This window comes from Oryzias latipes, chromosome 21, assembly GCF_002234675.1.
Source record: "Oryzias latipes chromosome 21, ASM223467v1".
Classification (NCBI taxonomy): domain Eukaryota; kingdom Metazoa; phylum Chordata; class Actinopteri; order Beloniformes; family Adrianichthyidae; genus Oryzias; species Oryzias latipes.
In genome coordinates, this window is record NC_019879.2 from 5,619,877 (window position 1) to 5,643,277 (window position 23,401).

The 23,401-nt window shown below is 42.2% G+C and overlaps 2 protein-coding genes across 2 annotated transcripts; one reads left to right on the forward strand and one right to left on the reverse strand.

The window, feature by feature from the left end:
- The first annotated feature begins 121 nt into the window (after nucleotides 1-121).
- LOC101163121 (cyclin-Y-like protein 1) lies at nucleotides 122-17,193 on the forward strand. Its single transcript, XM_023950819.1, has 10 exons — nucleotides 122-1,066; nucleotides 5,096-5,170; nucleotides 6,656-6,699; nucleotides 8,890-8,990; nucleotides 9,107-9,142; nucleotides 9,222-9,273; nucleotides 9,482-9,601; nucleotides 10,299-10,465; nucleotides 14,276-14,438; nucleotides 15,787-17,193. Exons 1-10 carry the CDS (start codon nucleotides 904-906, stop codon nucleotides 15,901-15,903), a joined length of 1,038 nt encoding a protein of 345 aa, XP_023806587.1. The 5' UTR covers nucleotides 122-903; the 3' UTR covers nucleotides 15,904-17,193.
- A 462-nt stretch (nucleotides 17,194-17,655) lies between these two features.
- Nucleotides 17,656-21,410, reverse strand: LOC101163367 (frizzled-5). The gene has a single exon (XM_011489275.3). It carries the CDS (start codon nucleotides 20,513-20,515, stop codon nucleotides 18,800-18,802), a length of 1,716 nt encoding a protein of 571 aa, XP_011487577.1. The 5' UTR covers nucleotides 20,516-21,410; the 3' UTR covers nucleotides 17,656-18,799.
- Nucleotides 21,411-23,401: the final 1,991 nt, after the last annotated feature.

Below are 23,401 nucleotides of genomic sequence, written 5' to 3' on the forward strand. Positions count from 1 at the left end.
CATTTAAAATTTCCTTTCATTGACAGATTCATCAACCAATGACAGCGCTTTTTATAGGATTTGTTTTGATTTTTTTTTCCTCCAATAGGAGTGGAGGATATCCGGAATTGCCGATGACGTAGGAGTGTCAGGGCGTTTTGTTTGTGAGATCCGGCAACAGATGGCGGTGACAGGACGGAATACTTGAAGCATAAATCTGGCTGGATGGAGGTCCAGATTGAGGAAACAGTCACTACAGTCGGTTATCTATTTTTTATTACGTAGAACGTCAAACCAGCCAATCGCCACAAATAAAATTTGCTTTATATTTAGCGTGTTTTATAACCATTCTTTTTTTTTTAACTTGGGTGTTTCTTGAAGGCCGCAAAATCCCCGGGCTCGATTTGAGGACACGGGGAACCAAGTGCGGTGGGAATGTTGGAAAAGTCGCATTAAATGGTCGTTGGGACATTTTATGCTCTCAGGTGTTATCTTTGATAGTTTTGTAGCATTCTGGTTTGTTTGTAAAAGTTTAATAGTTTTAAAGCAAATAAAAGTGGAACTAGTTAGCTAGTGGATATGCTAGTCTGCTAGCGTAACTGACGGATTTTGAATGAATGGAAGGGCGAGTTACTATTCTCGTATCACAAGACTGCGCTGGTTTTCTTCTCCCATAATAACCCGGTCTCTGAAACCGTGTTTGACTGCTGCACTTTTTTTAAACCCACAAATGGACAGGAATACGGCTCCTGGGAGTTGGGCTGCGGCAGTTTAGCACGCAAAGATAGCGCTGTGCCTGCTGTACTGGCCGGCGAACGGTAATGGTTACAACAAGGCGGGAGGACGCTAACTTTAGCTAGCTACAAACACTCATGCACTACTGAGACTTGGCTGCGATAGAGCGAAGCTAACGCCCGCTTTGGAATGGGGAACACGTTGTCATGCTGCGTCTCTCCGGAGTCGAGCCCCAAACAAACCTCCAGACAGCCCGCAGAGCGGCTGGAGGAGATCCACACCAGCGCCGAAGTCAGCGATGACGTCACCGTGCCCTACCTGCAGCACATCAGCGACAGAGAAGTTCCTGAAGGTACACAGTTCAACTCTTCAGAAAACTGGTCCATTTTTTATTTTTAATTACCTTATAGGGCGATGTCAGCCAGCCTGTTTACATGTACAAAAAAAAAAAAAAAACATCCGTCCGATTCTTCAAACCATCCGAGTATTGGAGGGATCATGTAAACTCTCTAATCCGATCTCCTTTATCAGATTATGTCATTTATCTGATTTTGAGAAATCGGATTAGCGCTTTAACAATTTATTCCTCTTTTTTTAAATTGTGGAAAATGCAAAGAAAAGAGATAAAAAATGGCAGCAACAGTCTGAGTGCAAAACAAAAGATCAAGGACAGATGGAGGAGAAAAGCCTGCTATCTTTCTTCTCTTCTTCCTGGAGGATAAACGTTGGAAATGTGTGACCTGATTTGCAAATCCTTAATCTTGGGAGGACAGTCCTATTCCTATTCAGTTACAAAAGCACATCATATTATTTGGATTAGTTTCTGGTGATAATCTATTTGATTTGACATTCAATACTTTATTAAGATCTGGGAAACTTTTCATTCATAAGAGCAGATTTTCAAAAACCAAACCATTATTCATTACATTTCATAAAGAGATCAGTTTATATTTTAAATCTCTGAAATTGATAAAAAAAAACAAAAATGCAATAACATTGTCTATTTTTCTTGAAGATCACATGTTGTATGACAATCCCTAGTATTGTAAACTACAATTTTAATGTTATGTTTTAATTTTTAATTTATGTACTTTTTTATTATTATTTTTTTTATTTGTATTTTATTCTTTTTTATTTCTTTCTGTTGTAGCTATGTGTATATGTTTGTTTGAAGTTCAATAAAAATAAAAAATCGTGGGAGGACAGAATTGAGATCAGCAGGGACGACGTTTTTAACAAAAAGCGATCAGACGGATAAAAAACATTTAAAAGGCATTTGTTTTAAGTTCCAAGAACTAAAAGAAATCTAATACCAGACTAAAACAACAATGTTTTGTCAGATTTTTGAAGTGATTTGATTATTGACGTTATGGGATTTACTAGTGATGTCACAATCTGATTACATAATCCTAAATCAGGCCTGATCACGTAGTTTCAGTCTCGATTGAAATTATATGTCTCATCCCGATCATGGATTGGATATTAATCATTTTTTCACCATTATGGTCAGTACTATGTATTTCTAGCTAATTATTAAAGATTAATACTTTCTTAATAGTCTACATATCATGAACGGATTGCAACATTTCGTCAAGCGCAGCAGAATACAGCATAGTTTGAGCACAAAAACAGTTACCAAGATATTCATAATATAGGAATAGAGGAGAACCTGAATCTGTTTGTTTTGCATGTATTCGTTTTTTAACGTGTTACAAAAGTATTGGATCAGGACCCTGTAAATTGAATCAGGGGCAAAGAATCGGATCTGGAAATTCCTACGGATTACTCCCAGTTTTTGGATTTTTATTTTCATATCGACTCGCTTATTTTAAAGGGGTGACAGAAACATGCACACGCATTTGTGCTGTAAACGTTTACCAAGCACATGATTAAAGTACGTTTCAGTGTCTTCGAGCATGTGATAAAAGCACTTCTGTGAGAACAAAAGTTCTTCTAACAAAAGTTGCAGAAAGGAAACTGCAAGTTCCAACCAGTGAAGAAAAATGGAACATGTGAAGTGGTTGATGCTACTGCTTTAGTTAATCTGTGGGAGGATTGAGCAACAGTTGTGTGAGTCGTGTTATCTGAGGCATCTGGGATCAGGGGCTGCTCCTTGCTCCCTTCAGATTCTTTTCATTGTTGAATGACATTTCGCTCTGACCAGGGGAAACGCGCACATTCTTTGGCGTCTTTAAGGGGACGTTTCTTGAAGCACATCAATGATCTCGTTTGTTTGCTCTCGACTCTTTGGCCTCGGGAAAATCTTAAGCTGACTCTTGCATTTGTTCCAGATTGCATGGCAGTAATATAATTACCCTTTTCTCCCAGTGTTTAACTGTTTGTTTGTGACTTTTCAGTTGAAGAACTTGGTGTGTTTGGTTTCGGCTGCCGGTTGAGTAAAGTAAATCCAAAAGCTGCTAGTGGATAAAGTGACATTTTGTACACACCCAATTTGTTTGATTTGGGATTGGAGGAAGGAGGAGATTATTCTGGGCTGTCTGGCATCCTCCTAAGTAGGCCTGCACAATATACCGCAAATTTATCGTTATCGCGACATTAAGCTGTGCAATATGCATACAGCAAAAGACGGCGAAAATCGCAATAAATGGTTACCTTAAATCTGCTATAACAATCTCATGGCAGCTTGAAATATTGAACAAATGAAATAAATCCCTTTATGCATTTAACCAATCGGAAGGACCCGTTTACGTTGTTGATCAATCAGATGAACCCTTTTATGTTTGATGTTTGCCTCCTATGTCGACAAGGGTCATTTGGAGTATCATTTTTAAACTGTTGCAGTGAAATGGAAATGATGTTTTTGGTTGTTTTGCTGTTTGTTTATATACCGCGAATTATATCGTTATCGCAATATTAATCACCAATATCGCATATCGCGAGTTTTCCTCATATCGTGCAGCCCTACTCCTAAGTGACTTCATTAATGTATTAAAGACCAAAATATACAATTATGTGTAAAGCTATAGTACATACACACCAGGCATTTTACGCAGGTTGTTGATCGCACATTTAGTGTTCACGCTGGATAGGAAGGAGGGGCTTCTTCTTCTTCTTCTTCTACTGTTTACTAGCACATGTCCACCACCTACAGTTGGAAGAGGCTTGGTGCGAAATGTTGAAGATGTGCAAAACTGGTGAAGGCTTTTTCTTTCACAGTTCTATTCTGATTCTGATGTCATATAAATCCGTCCACACACAAACTGGGATTTTCTCCTCCATGATCAATTTTCAAACTGTTGGCACTTCAATGAATTCAAATATTTTCTTTACTTACGATGTGCGTTCAATGGCCGCGCGTTTTCTGCCTAGAGCTTGAAAACGGTGGCGCAGTGGTTGGCAAAAAGGCCTTCAGGGGACCTGAAACAGAGTCAGTGGGGGGCCTTTCTGTGTGGAGTCTGCATGTTCTCCCCGTGCATGCGTGGGGACTATGGCTTCCTCCCATCGTACAAAAACACACTTCATAGGTCATTTGGTTACTCTAAATAGTCCCTCGGTGTGAATGGGTGTGTGATTTGTGGCCCTGCGACAGACTGGCAACCTGTTCCGGATGTTTCCCGCCTTCGCCCACGAGTGGCCGGGATAGGCTCCGGCAGCCCTGTGACCCCGAAAGGGACGAAACAGGTTTAGAAGACGATCGGATGAGCCTGAAAACGGTCGAAAAACTTGCGTAGGGGCGTATGAACACAAGAGTTTTGAACGCGGAAGCCCAAAATGTGCGTTTACATCGATTTTTCATCAGAAGTGGCCGCCTGATGGCATATTGCTGAGGGTGGTGTGAACGTAGCTCTAAACTCACCTATGCAGCATCAGTATTTGTGTTGTCATTGCGCTCCATCGATCCCTGGTCATCATTCCATTTGTGTTACTGAGGATGGTCTGGTGAGGCTCAAAACGTATCCCACTATCCTCCTGTCATTCCTCATCTTGTGTGGATGGCGAACTCTTCCATCAGTCAGTAATCTACACCTTGGAGGGGTTTAGAAACAGAAGTGACTCATTGTTGTTGTTTATGTAGTCAATAAACTGTTGGCTCAAGGATATAGACACTGATTACTGTCTGGAGTTTACCTTTTGTGCCACTGGGATCAAACTTGTGTAACGTTTCCAGGAAAGGAACATTTTCAATCACAAGAATAAAACTAAAGTAAAGTTTAAACGTTGATCCGTTTCCTGTCAGTCAGTCCAAAACTGCATCTTCAGTTTTCATCCAACAGGGTTCAAAAGCTAAAAGCAAATGTTTTTTTTTTCTTTATTTTCTGCAGGAAGCGAGGATTCTGAAATGAACACGTGTGTGTTAAATAGAAGGCTCTCAGTCATCCAAATGTTTTTAATGACTGAAAATCTCTTGGTTTATTTTCAGAGTTGGCCATGGAGTGTAACCCATCAGATCACGCCCAAGCAAGCACCCTCTTCCTCAGCAAGTCCCAGACAGACGGTGAGTGATCTGTGAGGGAACATTCAGCTGATGCATGATGGGAAAGTTTGATTACTTGATGATCTGTTGTAGTCCACCACGGAAATCCTCATTTGCTTCACTAGTTTAGTCCAAATAAAATAGCAAAGTGCTACAGCATAATAACTCTTTAACCTAATTGGAAGAAAAAAACTCCAAACTGTTAAAAAACAGGTTATGTTCAAAGCTTAAGTTGAAACAGGAAATGGCTGTTCAATCTTAAATCAAACAAACAAAGCTCAAACCTTTATTCATCTTTTTGTCACCAAAACAGCTAGGAGAGCTGTGATGTGGTTTCTCTGTTTTGAAGATCGTGTATTTCTATAACTTTCAAAGTAACCACATCCTTGGGCAAAGAAAAGCATCAGCCATCGCCTCCTTTCAGCAGTCATGCCAGTACGCTTTCATCTCCCTCAGTGTCTGTGGAGTTTGAGCTGCCAGAGGTGCTGATAAAGTTTTGATTTAAAAAAACAAAAAAGAACAAACGGCCAAATTTACCTGTCCACGTCAGAAAGCTCATCTGATGACCTCTTCTTAGTGGATTGGATGACTTGTTTTGGTGGTTTTCATGCAGAAAATATTGGCTATTTCAATTTGCTTTCTGAAGGAGTTCATATTAAAAAGCAGTTCATAAAATAGCCACTAGGTGGCTCACTACACAAACACTCAGTCCACTCTGCTTACAAGAATTTATCTGACTTCTGTGACCTAATGTTAAAGACTGATTTATTTTAGTTGGATGATTCTTTCATGAACCTTATTTTAGTTTGTGATTGAACCTTTCTGATAAGCGCTTGATCTTATTGAATACGCTTTTACCAAAGAGTGTTCACACAAGTCTGCTGCTAACCGATGCAAGCGGTGCAAATGTCGCAAATCTCAGGCTCCAGGCTATTTTGTTTCACAGCTCTGTTCTGATATCTGAAAGACTTGGTGTCATAGAATTCCGGCTTCATTTCTCCTCCACGATCCATTATTAATGAGTTGGTGTTTCCGTATTTTAAAGGGTGCTACCGGTTTGTCCCCACCAAATCCCTGATTGGTCAAAGTTCAAATGGTGTCACTTTCAGCACGTGTTCCAATGCCGCATGTTTTGTACGTAGAGCCCAAAAACCTGCGTAAAAACCTGGGTAGCTCCATGTGAAGGTGAGAGGAAGCCTGAAACCTGCGTTTAGACGCATTTTTAGTGCTTTTCATTGGAAGCGGTCAGTCGAAAGAGTGTTTCTGGGCCCAGCGTGAACATAGCATCTGAGCTGTTAAAAACTGACAGAAAATCCATTTTTCAATGATTATGTGTTTCTTAAAATTGTGGTGTCATTTATAGTGGAAGTCACTGATTTTCTAATGATAGAAGATTTACAGTGAAAGTTCACCAAAGAAACGAAAATGGCTCTTGCTGAAAAAGTTTCTAATGTTGTCAAAGAAACAGTTAGTTTTTTAATTTTTTCAAATTCTCTCCTTTTGCAGTGCGGGACAGGAGGAAAAGCAACCACATAAACCACGTCAGTCACGTGAGTGTGCAGCTCAGCGTTCAGTCGGTGAACCACGTCTCTTTACCGTGTCGTGCAACCGGGTGAAGCAGCTCTACTGCTTCAGGTTTCTTCCTGATATTACAACCCTTTAACTCAGTTCTAGAAGTTTGGCAAACACTTTGAAACCACCATCGTCTGCTCCGACCTCCATGCCAAACGGGTGGAAAAACGTGTGGCTTTAAGAAAGATTGAAACAAAATCAGCCTAGAATCGTCTTATTTTGTATCTGCTGCAGTGCATTGCATTATGTTCTGCACAAGAGGTTGTCCAAATGGACCTGCTTGTGCTTTTAACCCTTGTGCTATGCAATGGGGTCCAGATGACCCGATCCTTACATCATTGACGTGTTCTCCCTACCATGACAAAGGTGGATAAAGGTGGAAAGAATTCATGTAATCCATGGACACCAGTGAAGATCACAAATCATTGAAGAAAAAAGGTTCAGCGCACTGTCTAGTGGGTCTAGATGACCCAACTCCCAATGTTAAAGTGCACAAGGGTAAGGCTGCTCGATGGTGCTCCATCTGATGGAGGTAGGCCAGATTTAGAAGAAATGCAGACAAACACAACAGTTTTCAGTTTGAATTGCAAACCTGCAGAACTCCTCAATGGAGTCACAATTTTCCCCAATAATTCAATAGAACTTTTTCATTAGACATGTATAAAAAGTTCAATAGGAAAGTATAGAATCAAAACAGCAAACTGTGCTTTCTGCTATATTGTAAAAACAGTCCCGGTGGTCTTTTAATTATAACAATGACGTTTTAGCTAAAAAAGAAAATCTGTGTCGCTTTCTAGGACTTAGTTTCTGCAGCGCAGCAGTAGTTCATTAGAAATTCACCTTTGAGTTGTGGGCGGGAATGTTGACGCGGAGCAATCTCACTCCCCCCTTCAAGTTGCCGAGAGCTCTCTGTTTACATGCTCTCCCGCTAGTTTTCAACCCCTCACAGCCCCAACCGAACATTAGCCGTTCAACAGAAATGGTGATCCGTCCAGCCGTACAGTTCTGATCCAGATTCCAGCGCAGAGCAGGAAAAGGAATCGTGGATGCTCTAGAATGGAGCTCGTCACCCGGACAACGTATTTTCTACGTCTGCTCCCGATTCACAACTATTTTATTAAAGAAATACAGTGATCCCTCGCTATAACACGGTTTACTTTTCACGGTTTCGCTACTTCACGGATTTGCATCGTGCATTGTGTTCTGCGTTCTGATTGGCTAAAAAGTCACTCCGCTTCTTCTCTACCTGTGTGTCAATAACGTTACAGTTTAATATGTACACGTACGTAAATCAGCTTGCCAAATTTACAACACGTACATGCGAATTATCTTGCAATTTCGAGATTCTGTAAAACCCATAGAAAAAAGAGCGACAACAACTGCCTATCACCATGTTCTTCCCCAGAACAACAAACACAGCTGCACCGCGGGCTTCAAAAGAAGAAAACACTGCAGAGCGGAGTCAGGATGCAGCGGCTCAGTCTGAAGAGCAGTGAAATACACCTGAGTCACTATTTGTCCCACTGTACTTTGTATTTTTTTCATAATCATTTTAAATTTTCTCCCGTTAAATCCAATTACTCGGGTCGCGGTGGGCGGGGCTAATCTCCGCGATTTGAAGTCTTCTGTTCACATCGATGATTCAAATTATTATTTGACAGTACAGTACAGACGTTATTTGTTGAAAAAAACGTTTCTAAAGTACTTTTATTTGTGAAACAAATGCTTGAGCCTGTAAATGGTTTGTTCTTTATAGAATTTAATTGTAAAAAAAAAACAGAGAGGTTTCTACTTCGCAGATTTTGCCTATCACAGGTTCTTTTTGGAGCGTAACCCCCTGCGAAAAACCAGGGTTTACTGTACTCCGAAATGCAATTTTAAGCTTAATTTTTTTTATTTATGAACTTTTTATCAGAATGGATCTTTAAGGAAACTCCTCTGAAAATCTGTTTTACCCAGAGATCCAGAATGGAACAAAGATTGAGAACGACCGACTCCTGATACGTTTGTGTTCTTGTTTCTGCAACACTTACTTTGATCAAATATTGAAGTTTTTCAGTCCTTCCTTCTGTTGATACAGAAAACACAGATTTTCTTGACGTTTTCACAAACTGGCAGCATTCTTGTCAACATTTCGCCGTCATTTCATCTGGTTTCCCTCCGCTCAGGTGTCTCCCGGCCCCCTTTCAAAGAAGTTCAGCTCCTGCTCCACCATCTTCATCGACGACAGCACCGTCAGTCAGCCAAATCTGAAAAGCACCATCAAATGGTGAGCAGCCGACTGGCAGAAACACAACCACAGAGCTCCGATGTAGCATTAGCTAAAGCACACAAACGTCAGCTATTGGTTTAGTTTAGTAAAACTCATGATTTGTTTGTTTCCAGTGTCACTTTAGCAATATACTACCACATCAAAAAGAGGTGGGATTCAGTCTTATGTTTTACAGTTTTGTCTAGTTGTGTTGCAGTTGTGTTGCTTGACGGTCTGTTTGCTCTGCAGAGACTCCGACAGGTCAATGGACATCTTTGATGAGAAGTTGCACCCCTTATCAGTGAGTGTGCTGCTGGTTTTATCTGAATCCCTGCAGGATGAGTCACTAAAACGTTTAACCAAGATGATCAGAATCTGGAATCTGTCACAGATTTAGAGGTCATTGCTGAAAAACCTAAAGCTTTGCGGTGTCGTCTTTATCTTCCTGTTCAACTCATGTCAGTAAAAACAGCTGTTTGGAGGTTTGATGGTGTGTTTCTTCCATCCAGAGAGAGCCCGTGCCGGACAACTACGCCTACGTGGACCCGGAACACAAACTGATCTACCGCTTCGTCAGGACGCTGTTCAGCTCCGCACAGCTCACTGCAGAATGCGCCATCGTCACACTGGTAAGCAGAAATTCAGTTGTGTGTTTGGTTGTACTTCCACTGTTGTGTTCTGTGGTTTGAATGTTTGATTTGTCACAGTTATGCAAAATATTGTTCTTTTTTTTTGTAAATCTAGGACAACATAAGCAGTCGTGGAATAGGATGTTGTTGCATTTGATAGCCAGAAGAGGGCAGTAAAGTCCTGATAAGGGTCTGTTCTCATTGGAGACAAGCTGTTGTTTATTTTACTGATATTTGTTGATGATTTGCAGACATTCAAAGGTTTTACAGGGTTTAATTGTCATTTTATGACAATGTTGACTGATTTTTTTTTTGCCATTTTTATTTGCTTCTGATTCCACAAGTTCAATTTTTTGCTTGCAATAAGTTGAACTTTAAGTTTTACTTGCAATTACCTGCTTAACGGAAAGGGAATACCTTTAATACTGGATTTCCACATAAAGAAAGCATTAATAATTAACTTTAAAGAATCAAACAATTAGTTTTATATTACGTCCCTTTCTGTTAGAAGCCGTGTCTCCGCTTTCTTTGTTGTGTTTCTGGAGTTGGTCATTTGTAGTGGGACTGCTTTTTTATGTGATTTTGCTTTTTTTTTGTTGCATCTTCAATGTAAATGCGTCTGGCACCTCTCGGCCACCGTAGGAGTGAGAAAAGGTGGAGCTTGGTGAGACATTTGCTGGTTCTCGTCCTCACTCAGGTGTACCTGGAGCGTTTGCTGACCTACGCTGAGCTGGACATCTGCCCGGCCAGCTGGAAGCGCATCGTTCTGGGGGCCATCCTGTTAGCCTCCAAGGTGTGGGACGACCAGGCTGTGTGGAACGTCGACTACTGTCAGATCCTCAAAGACATGACCGTGGAGGACATGTGAGTTACGAGCAGAAAGGGTGGAAAGAATCCCAGGAATCTCCCATCACACTATGATTACCACATTTGCCAGAGTTTAGGACGCAGGAGCCATAAAATGCATTTTATAGAAGAAGAAACTATAAGTGGGCTAAGTCGCACTGATGTATTAGTTCCACTTCTGCACAAATCCGCCAAGCCCAGCACAAAGCTGCATTCACACCGAACCCGATCCACGCACCAAAGCGCCTCTCTTGACCCACGTCAAATTTGATGCTCAATATATATCCAAATGTGCTCATAAACTAGCCGCTTCATGTGGCAGAAGCTGCCGTCCGTCGCTCTGTAACCCACTTTGATGACTTGCCGTCCTGCTTTAGTTAGAGGAAAGAGAAAAAAAATCAAAACAAGAATAATAATGTCTCGATGCAAATAAGAAAAATATAACCTCTAGAACCGTGTTTTTCAACCAGTGTGCCGTGGGAAATTACCCTCATTAACTGATCTAAAACCATTTTCCATCTCCAGGATATCAGCTATTAGTAGTTAGGAGTAGTTAGGAGTATGAAAGATCATAAACGACTTTTTTCTTTGTGTTTATTTGATTCTATTAAAGATATTTTGATAAGAATGACGGTACCGCGATTTAACTTCAGCTGTAACTGTTTTCTGAAAAGTCCCGCCCCTAAAACTGTCTCCACCAATCATTCTAGGAGGCTTAATCACATGTCATCAGTCTGACCAATCAGAAATGGTTAAAGTCTTCACTTCCTTGTTCCGATTTAGCTGATAAAGTCTCTCAGTTCCAACATAAATACCAGCTAAAGCTCGTCTTTAGCGTTGTATCCGGTATCAGACCGTGGAACAAGTGAACAAAACCATGAAGCTCAGAGACGCGAAACTGTCTGCGTTCAGCGGCTGTTTGCACTACATCTCCCATGATGCATTGGGTTAAAGTGACACAATGAGTCGTCCTTGTTAAACGTCTTGAAACCACAACGAACACACATCAAACAGTTTTTAAATCTTCTAACTTAACTTTTATTACATCTTTTAGAAAAAACAGCTGCAACTTCCAGCTTCTTCTGCCACAATTATCACCAAAAAACATGTGAGATTGCAGAGGGGCTGTAGATCAATACAGACTGAGATTCTCCTATTTTTTTTTTGTTTGGATGCTGGTGTGCCGCATGATTTTTGTCAAGGTTAAAGTGTGCCGTGGCTCAAAAGAGGTTGAAAAACTCTGATCTAGAATACGTGTGTCAAATTCAAGGCCTAATGTGGCCCCCCCACGTCATTTTCTGTGGCCCGCGAGAGCATAAAAGTTTTTAATTTATAAAAATAAAAATTTGTGTGTATTTATTCATATCTAGGGGGATCAAACTTGAAATATCAGATCAGGCAACTTTACATAAACACTGTCCATACAGTCTAGCCTGAAAGAATCAATTTACTGGTAAAAGGGTTTATGCTAAAGTAACAAGCAAACATATGTTTTTCTATGCAACTGTAATTGTCACTTTAATAAGTTATGTTATATAAATAATTAGTTATTTAACATTAAGGAGTAGTTACATTTGTTGTTCATTACATTTAGTTGCATGTATAAGTTATATCTGGCCCTTTGATGACAACCACTATGCTGATGTGGCCCTCGGTGAAAATGAGTTTGACAGCCCTGCTCTAGAAGGAAAACGGATCAGATTTGTTTCTTCTCCTTCTCCTGCATTGCTGTCAGTAGCAAAAACCGATGCACACACCTGCAGTGACCTCTAGTGGTTGTTAGTGGAAAACTGGGAAACCATTTGTTAGTGTCAAAGTAACAAATATCTCAGCCTGTTTAGGTTTGGAGAAAAAAAACAAAACAAATAAATTGCTCCTGAGTATCCCTTGTGCTATCTTGTGGGGTCCAGATGACCCCACTAGTGGGGTCATCTGGACCCCACAAGATAGCACAAGGGTTCAAAGTCTTTGTTCAAACCATGAAAAAATGGGAATTATACTTTGGAAAACACAGTACTTTGAGTAAAACAGCTCAGATTGGTTTGATATAAAATCTGAGTAATGAACTACAGCTTAAAGTGACCCTGAAGTGTTTTTCTTTGTTGTTAATTCATTCAAAGGGGAGTTTTTGACATGATCCGATCCAAACAAATGCGACAGAGTGGTGGCTCTGCCTCGGCCTCAATAAGATGCACTTAAAGCAGACAGAAATAGAGGCGGAATAGGTGGAAGCCCCAGCATCTCCACTCTCTGGCTATAAGAGTGCAGAGCCTGGACTCTGCTTTATTTCCTTCAATTTGCTTTCCTCCTGATTGTGTGTGTAAAAAAAATAAAAAGGGGGCTGAGGGCTCCGCTCTTGTTTTTTTGGTGATTTCAAATGATGCTCCTGCTCATGTGCTGCAGTCTGAGTGCTCCTCTTCCTCCGAGGACACACACACACACACACACACGTCCGACTGACCCGCGCTCCGTCTGCTCTGTTTTCATTGCTGCCATTGAAGTGTCTTTGTGAGTCGGCTCGGGTCTGGGCTTAGAGATGGGAAGAGTATCAGAGAGGGAAACTGAGAGAAATGGAGGGGAGGGTCTCAAGTGCTCTCACTGCCTCTACATAATGGCCCCGGCTCTCGCCTGCTCCATTAGTTGCCCGGGGAGACCAGACATCACACACACACACACACACATACACACTCTCCATCACTCTCACCGCCTTTGCTGACCAACAAAGCACCTTGGATGCGGTCTCCTTGGCAACCACCTCCCTTAGATTCTTTTTTTCTTCTTCTTCTTCTTTCCATGACTGAAGATGAGTTGGGAGTGAAGTGGAGATGCATCTCTGATTACCTGCAAACTTTGCAAAAAACATTTCCCCAGAATAATAAAAGCCCTTTCCTCCAACAGCACGCGCTAAATGTCTTTTATGGTCAAAGTCTTTCATATTTGTTTTTCTATTCAGTCAACCATAAAAACCGTTTATTGGAATTTGTTCCTCACAAAAACCTCTTTTTTTTCCTGCAAGTTAATGGCTTTGGTTTAGATGATCTTTTACCGTAACTTCAGTGGAGTTACGACACTTTCAGTGCATCTTTGTGTCTGTAACCCTTGTGCTATCCTAGGCACTTTAACATTGGGAGTTGGGTCATCTAGACCCACTAGACAGTGCTCTGAACCTTTTTTCTTCAATGTTTTGTGATCTTCACTGGTTTCCATGGATTACATGAAATCTTTCCACCTTCATCATGGTAGGAAGAACACGTCAATGTAAGGGTGGGGTCATTTTGACCCCTCAAGATAGTTAGCACAAGGGTTACAGCCCCTGTCTGATCATCTTTTAAACTGTTTTAAAGCGTTCTCAGTGGTCTTTTTTTTAGTGTTTTTAGCCTAAATCAAAACACTTGTGTCCTTTTCTTTCACCAACCCCCTCTTCCCATCACCCAAAACTGAGAGCTCTCTGTTTACACGCTCTCCTGTCAGCCTATAGGCCCGCCTAACCTCAACCTAACATTAGCGGTGCAACAAAAATGGCGAGCGATATTGGAGCTCTCCAGCCGTACAGCTTTAATCCAGATTCCAGCTCAGACGAGGAAAAAAAAAAGACGCTCGTGGATCCCTTTTCTCTGAAAGTGGACGCATCGGAATGGAGCGGAGCAGGGAGCCTGTGGCCCCCCCAATCTATTTCCTATGTCACAAATGCAGTTTTTTTGTCTGCTTCTGATGAAAATGAACTGAGAAGTAATCAGAAATGCAATTATCTATGTCCTGCATCAAGAGAAAAATGCCACAAGAAGCCAGAAGGAATATTTATTCCAGATTTACTGTTCTTTTTTTTAGGAATGAGATGGAGCGCCAGTTCCTGGAACTCCTCCAGTTTAACATAAATGTCCCAGCCAGTGTTTATGCCAAGTACTACTTTGACCTGCGACAGCTGGCTGAAGACAACAACCTGAACTTCCCCTTGGAGCCCCTCAACAACCAGCGAGCCCAAAAACTAGAGGTGAGCTGCTTTTCTAAGGGGTTTCCATCATATTTCTATCCACGCAGACATGGATCAGGAGATAAAATACCGTTTTTGGAGCTTTACTTTCTTTTTTTTTTTTTTCTTTTTTTTTCTTAACTTGTCCTGTCCAACAGCTAGGCAAACAGATGAGAGCTGAGGGCCTCTTGTGTTGGACATATTTTATTTTAACAAGAGGGGTTATTCATCTTCAGACAAACCAAAGGTATGTCTGAATAAACCCCTTTTGTAATTGAGGCCAAACTTTATTAATTTCAATCATGTTTGAAAATCTTTGGTGTTGGACCGGACGGAAAAGGAAAGGAGGGAAGAAGAGAGAGGGACGTTAGAGAGAGGGGGGTAGGAGGGTGATAATAGGAGGGGAAGGGGGGTAAGACCATGAAGCAGCATAGAGCAGACAGGTTTACTGGTTGTTTATCGTTACGGTACGGTTCAAATGTAGTACAAAAAGGGCGGGGCCTGTTCACACACACTCAAATATTATCAACACACCTGCTAGCCGCAAAAATTTCCACATGTCAACATGCACACAAAACAGATAGTGTTCACACACGCATACTTATGCCTTTAAACCAACTAGTGTGAAATCTTTCATTCATTCAATCATGCAAACTATTAGTGCAAAGGTGAGCTAACACCTGTGCTCAGGTGAGTGTTTATGTTCTTCTAAAATGGATGGTGGAATGTGAAAAGAAGGAGGAGGAGCGCCCAGCCACCCCCACACCCAGACCCCCGCCGCAGCAGCAGCGTCAGCCGGAATCCCCCCAACGCCACACGGGAACAGGCAGGGAACAACCGCCCCCCGGGCGACCAAGACCGCCACCCAGGCCAGGGCCAGCAGGACCGCCGCGAGGCCCCCAGAGCCAGAGAGCAGGGAAGCACGGGGGGAAAGAGAGCGCCGCCCCAGCCCAGCCAGGAAAGCAGCCCCCCGCCGCGCCGGAAGAGCCCAACGCAGGGCCCCACCGGAGCTTTACTTTCTAACACGAATGGGGTTTCTGTGCTGGATGAAGGGGAATGATTTGATAAAACATCCAAAAACTCTTGAGATTTGTGGGAAAAGCTGGTTAAATAGATCCATTATCACGACAAAGTTGCATCCTGTTGACCTGAGAGATGAAGCTGTGGGAGGAGGAGGAGGAGGATTGGCGTGGTCACATGACTCACTGGGATGTGTGTTTGACCTCTTTTTCGCCTCTGCAGTATTAACAGGATGTGGCCTGATTCAACAAAATCTGAAAACAGTTGTCGTGGACGTTACGTGTTTGTCATCTAAATCATGAAGTCTTCGTTTATTTGGGCTTGTTTGTGTGTTTTTGTTTTTCTCCAGGCCATTTCTAGACTCTGTGAGGACAAATACAAAGACCTGAGCCGAGCAGCCATGAGGCGATCCCTGAGCGCCGACAACCTGATCGGCATCCGGCGCTCCAACGCCGTGCTGTCCTAGAGCTCAGGACGCCGCCCGGGTTAAACCGACCCGCACTGTGATTCCCCTTCAGCTGCAGGCGTGAATCCTAAACTTGAAAGCGCGGTGGATAACATGTTACCATTTTAATTCTCATCTTTACCAATGGTCTATTTATTGTTTTGATTGTTGCTTTGAGGAAGTGCTAAGACACTGAAGGACTTGTGATGAAACGTCACACATGAGGGTTTGTTTTGCATCAAAGACGCTTCTCACTTCTGTTACTGAAATCAATGAAAACCGGCGAAGCGGCGCCGCTAATCTGGTTCCGGATCACTTCTTAATCTGAGGCTAAACCTTTACCAACACCAACCAAAAGGTCAGGGGTCAGAGCAAAAGACGCTCGGATCGCTTCTCATCCATGTTGGCCATTTTTAAAGGCGTGACGACTCGTTTCTCTAAAGCGGCGTGGATGAAACCTTGGATTAGTTCATCTGTGTCCTTGAGATGTTTTTAACGGGTCACAGAATAACAGGGATCCTCTTCACGCTTTTAAAACTAAATGTTTATTGCCGCTTTTCTTTTCAAAAACTCTTAAGACACAATAGTTTTGATGAAAGCTTCAGGTGTTCCAGGAGTTCAGTACAACACTCCCCCCCCCCCCCCCCTTTTTTTCTTCCAATATTTTTCCTCACAAATCCATATTTACTCTCTCATTGAAAATTGAAATGACTGAAGGTTGTAAATCGGACACGTTTCCTGTCGCTGCAAATGCTACCGGTTGTTGACCAGCAACGCTCTGCAGGAGCCGATTCAAGTACAAAAAGACAAAAAGATAAGAAACACCCCCCCCCCCCAGTAATCTGCTGTCCGTCAGAAAAGGGATGGGGTTCACTTTGAGTTTTGGCGGTTGCGTCCGTCACAGAGAAATGAATGGAAGAAACACGCCATTTATATGTTTTATGTATGCAGCATCCAAGATCAGTTCCTAAAAAGTATTTGTCTATTTACATTTATTGTCTGACACAACAGGCCCCGCCTTTATTTTGAAACGCTTCGGTCGAGTGATTTGATTTTGAAAATGAATTGTGAACTAAAAATGAATGGAAACAAATCAGCGATGCCCGTTCCACAGATTGACGCCGTCATCCTGACTTGTCTCCGAGAGGCTGATGTCCCCCCCACCCGGGGGGGTTGGGGTGGGGGGCTGATGGAGGCCTGCCTCATGTTTGCTTACTATGTAGGCTCCTAGCTGTGAACTGTTTCTTCTTTTTAATGATAAAAGGATTTAGCAAATTGACTATTTTAAATAAACACTAATCATTTAACAAATGTTGGTTGTTGCAATTTTTAATTTTTATATTGTAACCCTTGTGCTATGCTAGGCACTTTAACATTGCCTAGATGCTATCTTAGATGACCCCACCCTTACATTGAGGTGTTCTCCCTACCATGACAAAGGTGGATAAAGGTGGAGATGATTTCATGTAATCCATGGACACCAGTGAAGATCACAAATCATTGAAGAAAAAAGGTTCAGAGCACTGTCTACTGGGTCTAGATGACCCAACTCCCAATGTTACAGTGCCTAGGATAGCACAAGGGTTACAGGTGCCGTTTTAGGGGAAACGGTTGTTTTCGTTAATTCAAATGCATTTACATTTTATGCCATTTTCCTCATGATTCAATTCCTTCTAGTATTTAAACTGCAAAAAAAAATAAAAACTAAATACATTCATATATATACATTCATTTTTGCAAACCCATGATGAACCACACAACAGAAATACTAAAGATGTTCTCCAAACCTGACATCTGGGTAGTTTTATTTTCACAATAAAAGCCTGATTTAACACAGAATTAAAAGCAGATGTGCTGCTATACAAGCAGAACAGACATTTCAGCTTTCATCCAAATTTAGACATTTATTACCATAAGTCTTTACAGAAGCTCATCTTTTTACTTCTTACAATAAAACAAAAGTTCACAAATCCTTTTTCATCATTTTCTTTTATTTTTTACAGAAAGCTATTTTCTCACAGTTACTTTTTTAATTGAAATATATTAAAAGTTTTTGTTTGTCTGAATTTCACTTATATATATATATATATGTGTGTGTGTGTGTGTATGTAAAGCATCCTTTTTGTGAGTCTAAAATGACATCCTCAGAGGGGTCTATTTTAATCCAAATGGGATAATCTTAAAAAAGAAGTTTCATTTAATACACTGGATTATTTCTTGTTGCGGTGATAAACCAGTTTTCCGTTTGATTATATTCAAAATACAATTTAAGTGATTCTAGGATGGATTGTAGCAAAAGGAAAAATAAAATATTTCAACCTTTTTTTCGGAAGTAATCCACAAAAAGCATTTTCTCCTCCAACCAACAGATGGCGCTAAAGACCAGAATCCATTTCATTGTGAAGCTTTGACGACTGAGTGTAAATCGACTTTACAGAGATGAAGTGACAAAAACAGAGTTTTCAAGACAAAAATAAAATATAAATTCACTTCATTAAATGCAAAACTAAAAGGAATTACCAGCAGCTCTGTGTTTGTTTATCGCATTTACAAATTACTTTATTCTGTGGAAGCAGAACTCCAGATGAACTACACAAAAGACGTCTTTTTTTCTTCTCTTTACAACTAGATACAATATTTACATAAATAAATATATTCTCTGTCTTTCAGTCTTCAGGAAAAGGAAGCATGCTGAGCTCCAATATGGATTTAGTAAAGGCTTTTTGTCTGAGCGAGCGTCTGGTTTTTTCTTACAGCTTCGCTTTTAGAGGCTGACATCGCTTTAAACAAACATCAGATGCTACATAAAGACTTGGTTTCCTGTTTTTAAAAAAATATGATCTGAAAAGTCTGTTGTTTTCTCCTCTTGTCCTTCTTTAACTGGGCGAGTCTCTTGAAAATCCTTCCCAATGTGGGGTCATATGTGGGACTGATGCGCCTTGTGGTACATCCCCGACGTCAGTCCAGTTCCGGTGTGTCCGGTCAAAGCCGTACTGGCTTCACTGTACATGGACGGAGGCGCGGTGGCCTTGTGCGCCCAGCAGGGGCAGCATCTGGCCACGAAGCTCCGCCAGGACTCCAGAGTTTTTCCGGACCAAATCCAGACTCCAGACGTGATGCCCACCACCAAGCACATGAAGTACTTGAGCATGAACACGGCGTAGTCTGGCCCCCGGATGGAGCGCTGGCGCTCCAGCGGGCAGGAGCAGGCCAGCGCTCGCTCCCAGCTGGGCCGGTAGTGCTGCTCGTAGACCAGGCAGGCCACCACGATCGTGGCGGGGACGGTGTACAGTACAGTAAAGAGACCGATGCGGATCATCAGCCGCTCCAGCTTGTCCGTCTTGGTACCTCCTTGTTTGATGATGCTCCTGATGCGGAACAAAGAAACGAAACCAGCGAGCAGAAAAAGCGTGCCGGTAAAGAGGTAAACCACCAAAGGGGCGAGTACGAATCCCCGCAGGTTCTCCAGACTCTGGTTTCCCACATAGCAGATCCCGGCTACAGGGTCTCCGTCCACGGAGCTGAGTGCCAGCACCAGGATGGACTTGACGCTGGGGATGAGCCATGCGGCCAGGTGGAAATACTGCGAGTATCCGGCGATGGCTTCGCTGCCCCACTTCATCCCTGCAGCCAGAAACCAGGTGAAGGACAACACCACCCACCAGATGGAGCTGGCCATTCCAAAGAAATACACCAACAAGAAGACCAGGGTGCACAGGGCGGGGCCTGTGGCATCATAGAGGATGTGCAGCTGGCTGGTACCACCGGCGCCACAGGCCACCCGCTCATGACCTGCCACCAGCCGGATGATGTAACCCAAGGAGACGAAGAGGTAGCAGGCAGCCAAGAAGATGATGGGCCTCTCTGGGTACTTGAAGCGCTCCATGTCGATGAGGAAGGTGGCGACGGTGGTGAGGGTGGAGATGAAGCACAGCACGGACCAGAGTCCCACCCAGAAGCTGGTGAAGGCCCGTTCATCCGCTGAGAAGTAGGGCAGGTGGCAGGGCAGGGCACAGTTGGGCAGTGGTCCAGTCTGGACCCGGCCGAAGAGAGCGTGAGATTCCCGCTTGATGGGGATCAGGGGGTCCCGACAGCGGCACTCTCTGTCGCACTGAGATGGACTGGGGGGTCTGGTTCGGACCTTTGGAGTGGACTTAGGGAACGGTGGAGCTGAAGTGGTGGCCTCGCTACTGTTTTGGTCCATGCACAGGGTCTCGTCCCCAAGCTGGGGGAGCCCCTCACAGCTCATCCTCTCCGGCCACTCGAACCCGTACTGGCTCATGAGGGGGGAGCAGCCCCGCTTGGCCCGTTCGCACACAGAGCGGCAGGGAGGAAGGGGCTTACGGTAGTCTGGCAGGCAGATGGGGGTGTACATGCTGCACAGGAAGAAGAGGAGGTCTGGGGAGCAGCGGATGCGGACCAGAGGCCAGAACTGGTGCACCTCCAGTCCCACTTCCTCCTGGGTGTCATGGTTGAACTTATTAGGCATGTAAGTCAGGTTGTAGCCAATGCCCTTACACATGGGGACGGTAATGGGCTCACACACCAGGTCCTTGGAGGCAGCCAACGACGGGTCAAGACTCTGGATGAGCAGCAGCAGCAGCTGCTGCAAAAAACCCAACCTGAGCAGCATGAGTCCCACTGTAGATCCAGGGAGGGAGCTTTAAAAAATCAGAGTCTATCAGTAGGAAATCCCTGCAAATCTCTGCCAAGACTTTTTGGTTTTGGTCACAGTTTCATTGTATTCCAAAAGCAAAAAACAAAAAAACAACTACTTTTTAGTTTCTCAATAGTAAATCCAGTTTCTCCAGAGCTGAACAACTGCTGTCAATCATTCACCAGAGCGCCCGCAATCATCACGGAGAAAGTTCATATCCGCCAGTCACGTTCCAATAAATTTAACGACCTTGTAACATTTTTACCAGCCTCCCAAGGAGCCCTGTGCGCCAGGAAAGACGACATGGTGGCAGCCACATGCGCCAAAAAGGAGTAGAGCCTGTCCATTAAATAAATACATAAATAAAAATCAAGCCGGGAACTGCGGGGAAAATCTCTCCAAAAGCGTCCGCGCTCTGCGTCCTGGAGAGTTTCGTGCGTAAAATCCACTTGTCCTCTGCTTTGAGCTTGACTTATTCCGTTCTTAGAAAAACTTTAAAACTTCCCTCTGCTGTTTGTGACTTTGAATAAACGAATAAAGTCTTAGACAGGTGCGGTTTTAAAAGTTAAAAGAAAAAAAATCCAACTTATCCCGCGCTGTCCGCGCGCGCCTGCTGCGCTCGGTGAGCTCACGGAGGAAATAAAGTCCGTCTGAAGCTGCGGCACCTAAACAGCAGGTCTGCTGCGTTCATGATCATCGGAAATGTCACTACTCAGCTCTTTTTACTACAGGCGCTCATTTCTTATGGCGAATGAGTCAATAGAATAGACATGAGATCCAAAGTTATTAACCAATTTTAATTTAAACGTTCACAGACGATCTAAGTCATTGATATCTTTATCTGTTTTTATTTTACAGACTCTGGGAATGGTCTCCAATGTGCATGGTTTTAAAACATACACTAAAGCTTCATTAGGCAGTCCAGTTTTAATAAACTAACTTAACTTTTATTAATTCCATGTAAATAAGTCCGTGTACTTTATAATAAAGTTGGCCTGTATATATATATTTTTGTTTTATTTTGTGTTCCACTTTATGATACAGGACAGCCCTGAAAAGATCATTTTCTTCTTCTTTATATGAAGACCTGTAGGGCCTATATATTTGACCTTTTCTCCCCCCAAATCGCGCTGCTTCTTTAAATTTTGTAACACTTTTCAACCTTTGGTCCAGATGTAATCCTTAAAAATCCGATTTTTATTCTGGATTTACTATTTACAAACACATTTTGTGCAAAATCCATAGAGTTTGAGTCGATTAAAACAGTAAACTTGTCAGAATTTCTTGCCTGTTCGTGTTATGCAGCGGATGAGTAAAGTAAAAAAAAAGGCGGACCTTAAAGTTGACAATTATACATGAAATTTCCTACGGTCCTTGAACGCATTCATGACTTCCTGCGTGTGGGGGTGGGAGTCTCCAGGAGAGCTTTAAGGTGTCAGACTGATGGATCAGGTCTCTACAAAAACCCTACAAACACCAACTTCATGTTATTAATATGACTTTTTTTTCAAAGTAACAAAACCAGAACTCGGTTTTCTATGTTTGACCTTCATGCAGACTCATTTCTTCACTAAGTTTACTGAATTAGATACTTTTATGACACTTTATATTTTGTTGTTATTGAGAGTTTCAAATTCTCTGGAACATACCAACGCCGGAGGGGTGTAAACCTAAAAATCATATTGTAGTGATCTCTGTTTGCTATTATTAAAAAAAATAAAAATAGTATCAAAACACGGCTGTCATGCAGATTAAGAGCATCTGTTATTTTGAAGTAGATGATACTTTGTGCATTTTTTTTTACTTTTATGGACAAAATCACAAGTTTTTGCATTTGCATTGTTGATCCAACAGATTGCAGACATTTCTTTTTAATTCGAGCAGTTTTACCTTCAGTTAAAACATAACCACATGGGAAAATAAAATGTTTCAATGATTTACTTTCATCGTGTTCAATGCTGACTTGCAATAGTGTGTGTGTGTGTGTGTGTGTGTGAAAGGACTTTGGTTTCTATTGCTTCACAAGTCAAACCTAGTGAAGAAAAAACAATCTCTGTGGCGCTTTAGAGGTCATCCCCTGACTGTGTAACCTCATGAGTCAAAGATTGTAACGCTCCATGGAGGACAAAGGTCTCAGTAGGTGTGTTAGTGTGTGTATTTAGTTGTGAGGGCGTGTGTGCGCAATTTATAAGCTGAGACAAGTCAGCCTGATTTATCCTCACTTGGCTAACTCTGGTAGATTAAAGCAAACAGGAGAAGTTGTAAAACAAGGAGCCAACCAATCTCTTTTTAGCGCCCACACGCTCCCATTCACATATGTGTGCACGTGTGCAATTCATTACTTGTGGTATTTTCCCCTTGAACATAGATTTGTACATAGACAAACACGGGGAAAACCTCAATTAATTAACCATTGTATTGCACATAGGCATGTCAATTTAAGCTTAAAGGATGTTGTTTTGTTTTTTAAATAAATCTAGATGTGTCCACTTTTAGAGCAGCTGCTGGTGTCCAGCTAACTTTGGGCACTTTTACAGTTTAAAAAAGAAAAAAAGAAAAAATCAAGTCTAAATGTAGATATGCTTGTTTTAGAGTATTTTATTTATTTAGTCGTTTTAAGTGTTAGTATTTTTACCAGCATCAGGCTTTTAATTTTTTACCAGTAAAGGCTCCAAGCTAGACAAAGTATGGTTGTTTTTGAATTCCTTCACTTCTCACTACATAGTGCACTTTACAGTGTCTTTACCATTTTGCAGTGCTGTCCGATTCTACAATTCCAAAATCGAGTGCCCTAGAAATTTCCCAGAAGTCTCTGTAAAAAACCAGTGTGCATCAATGCTCACTACTTTTTTCATTGCTATG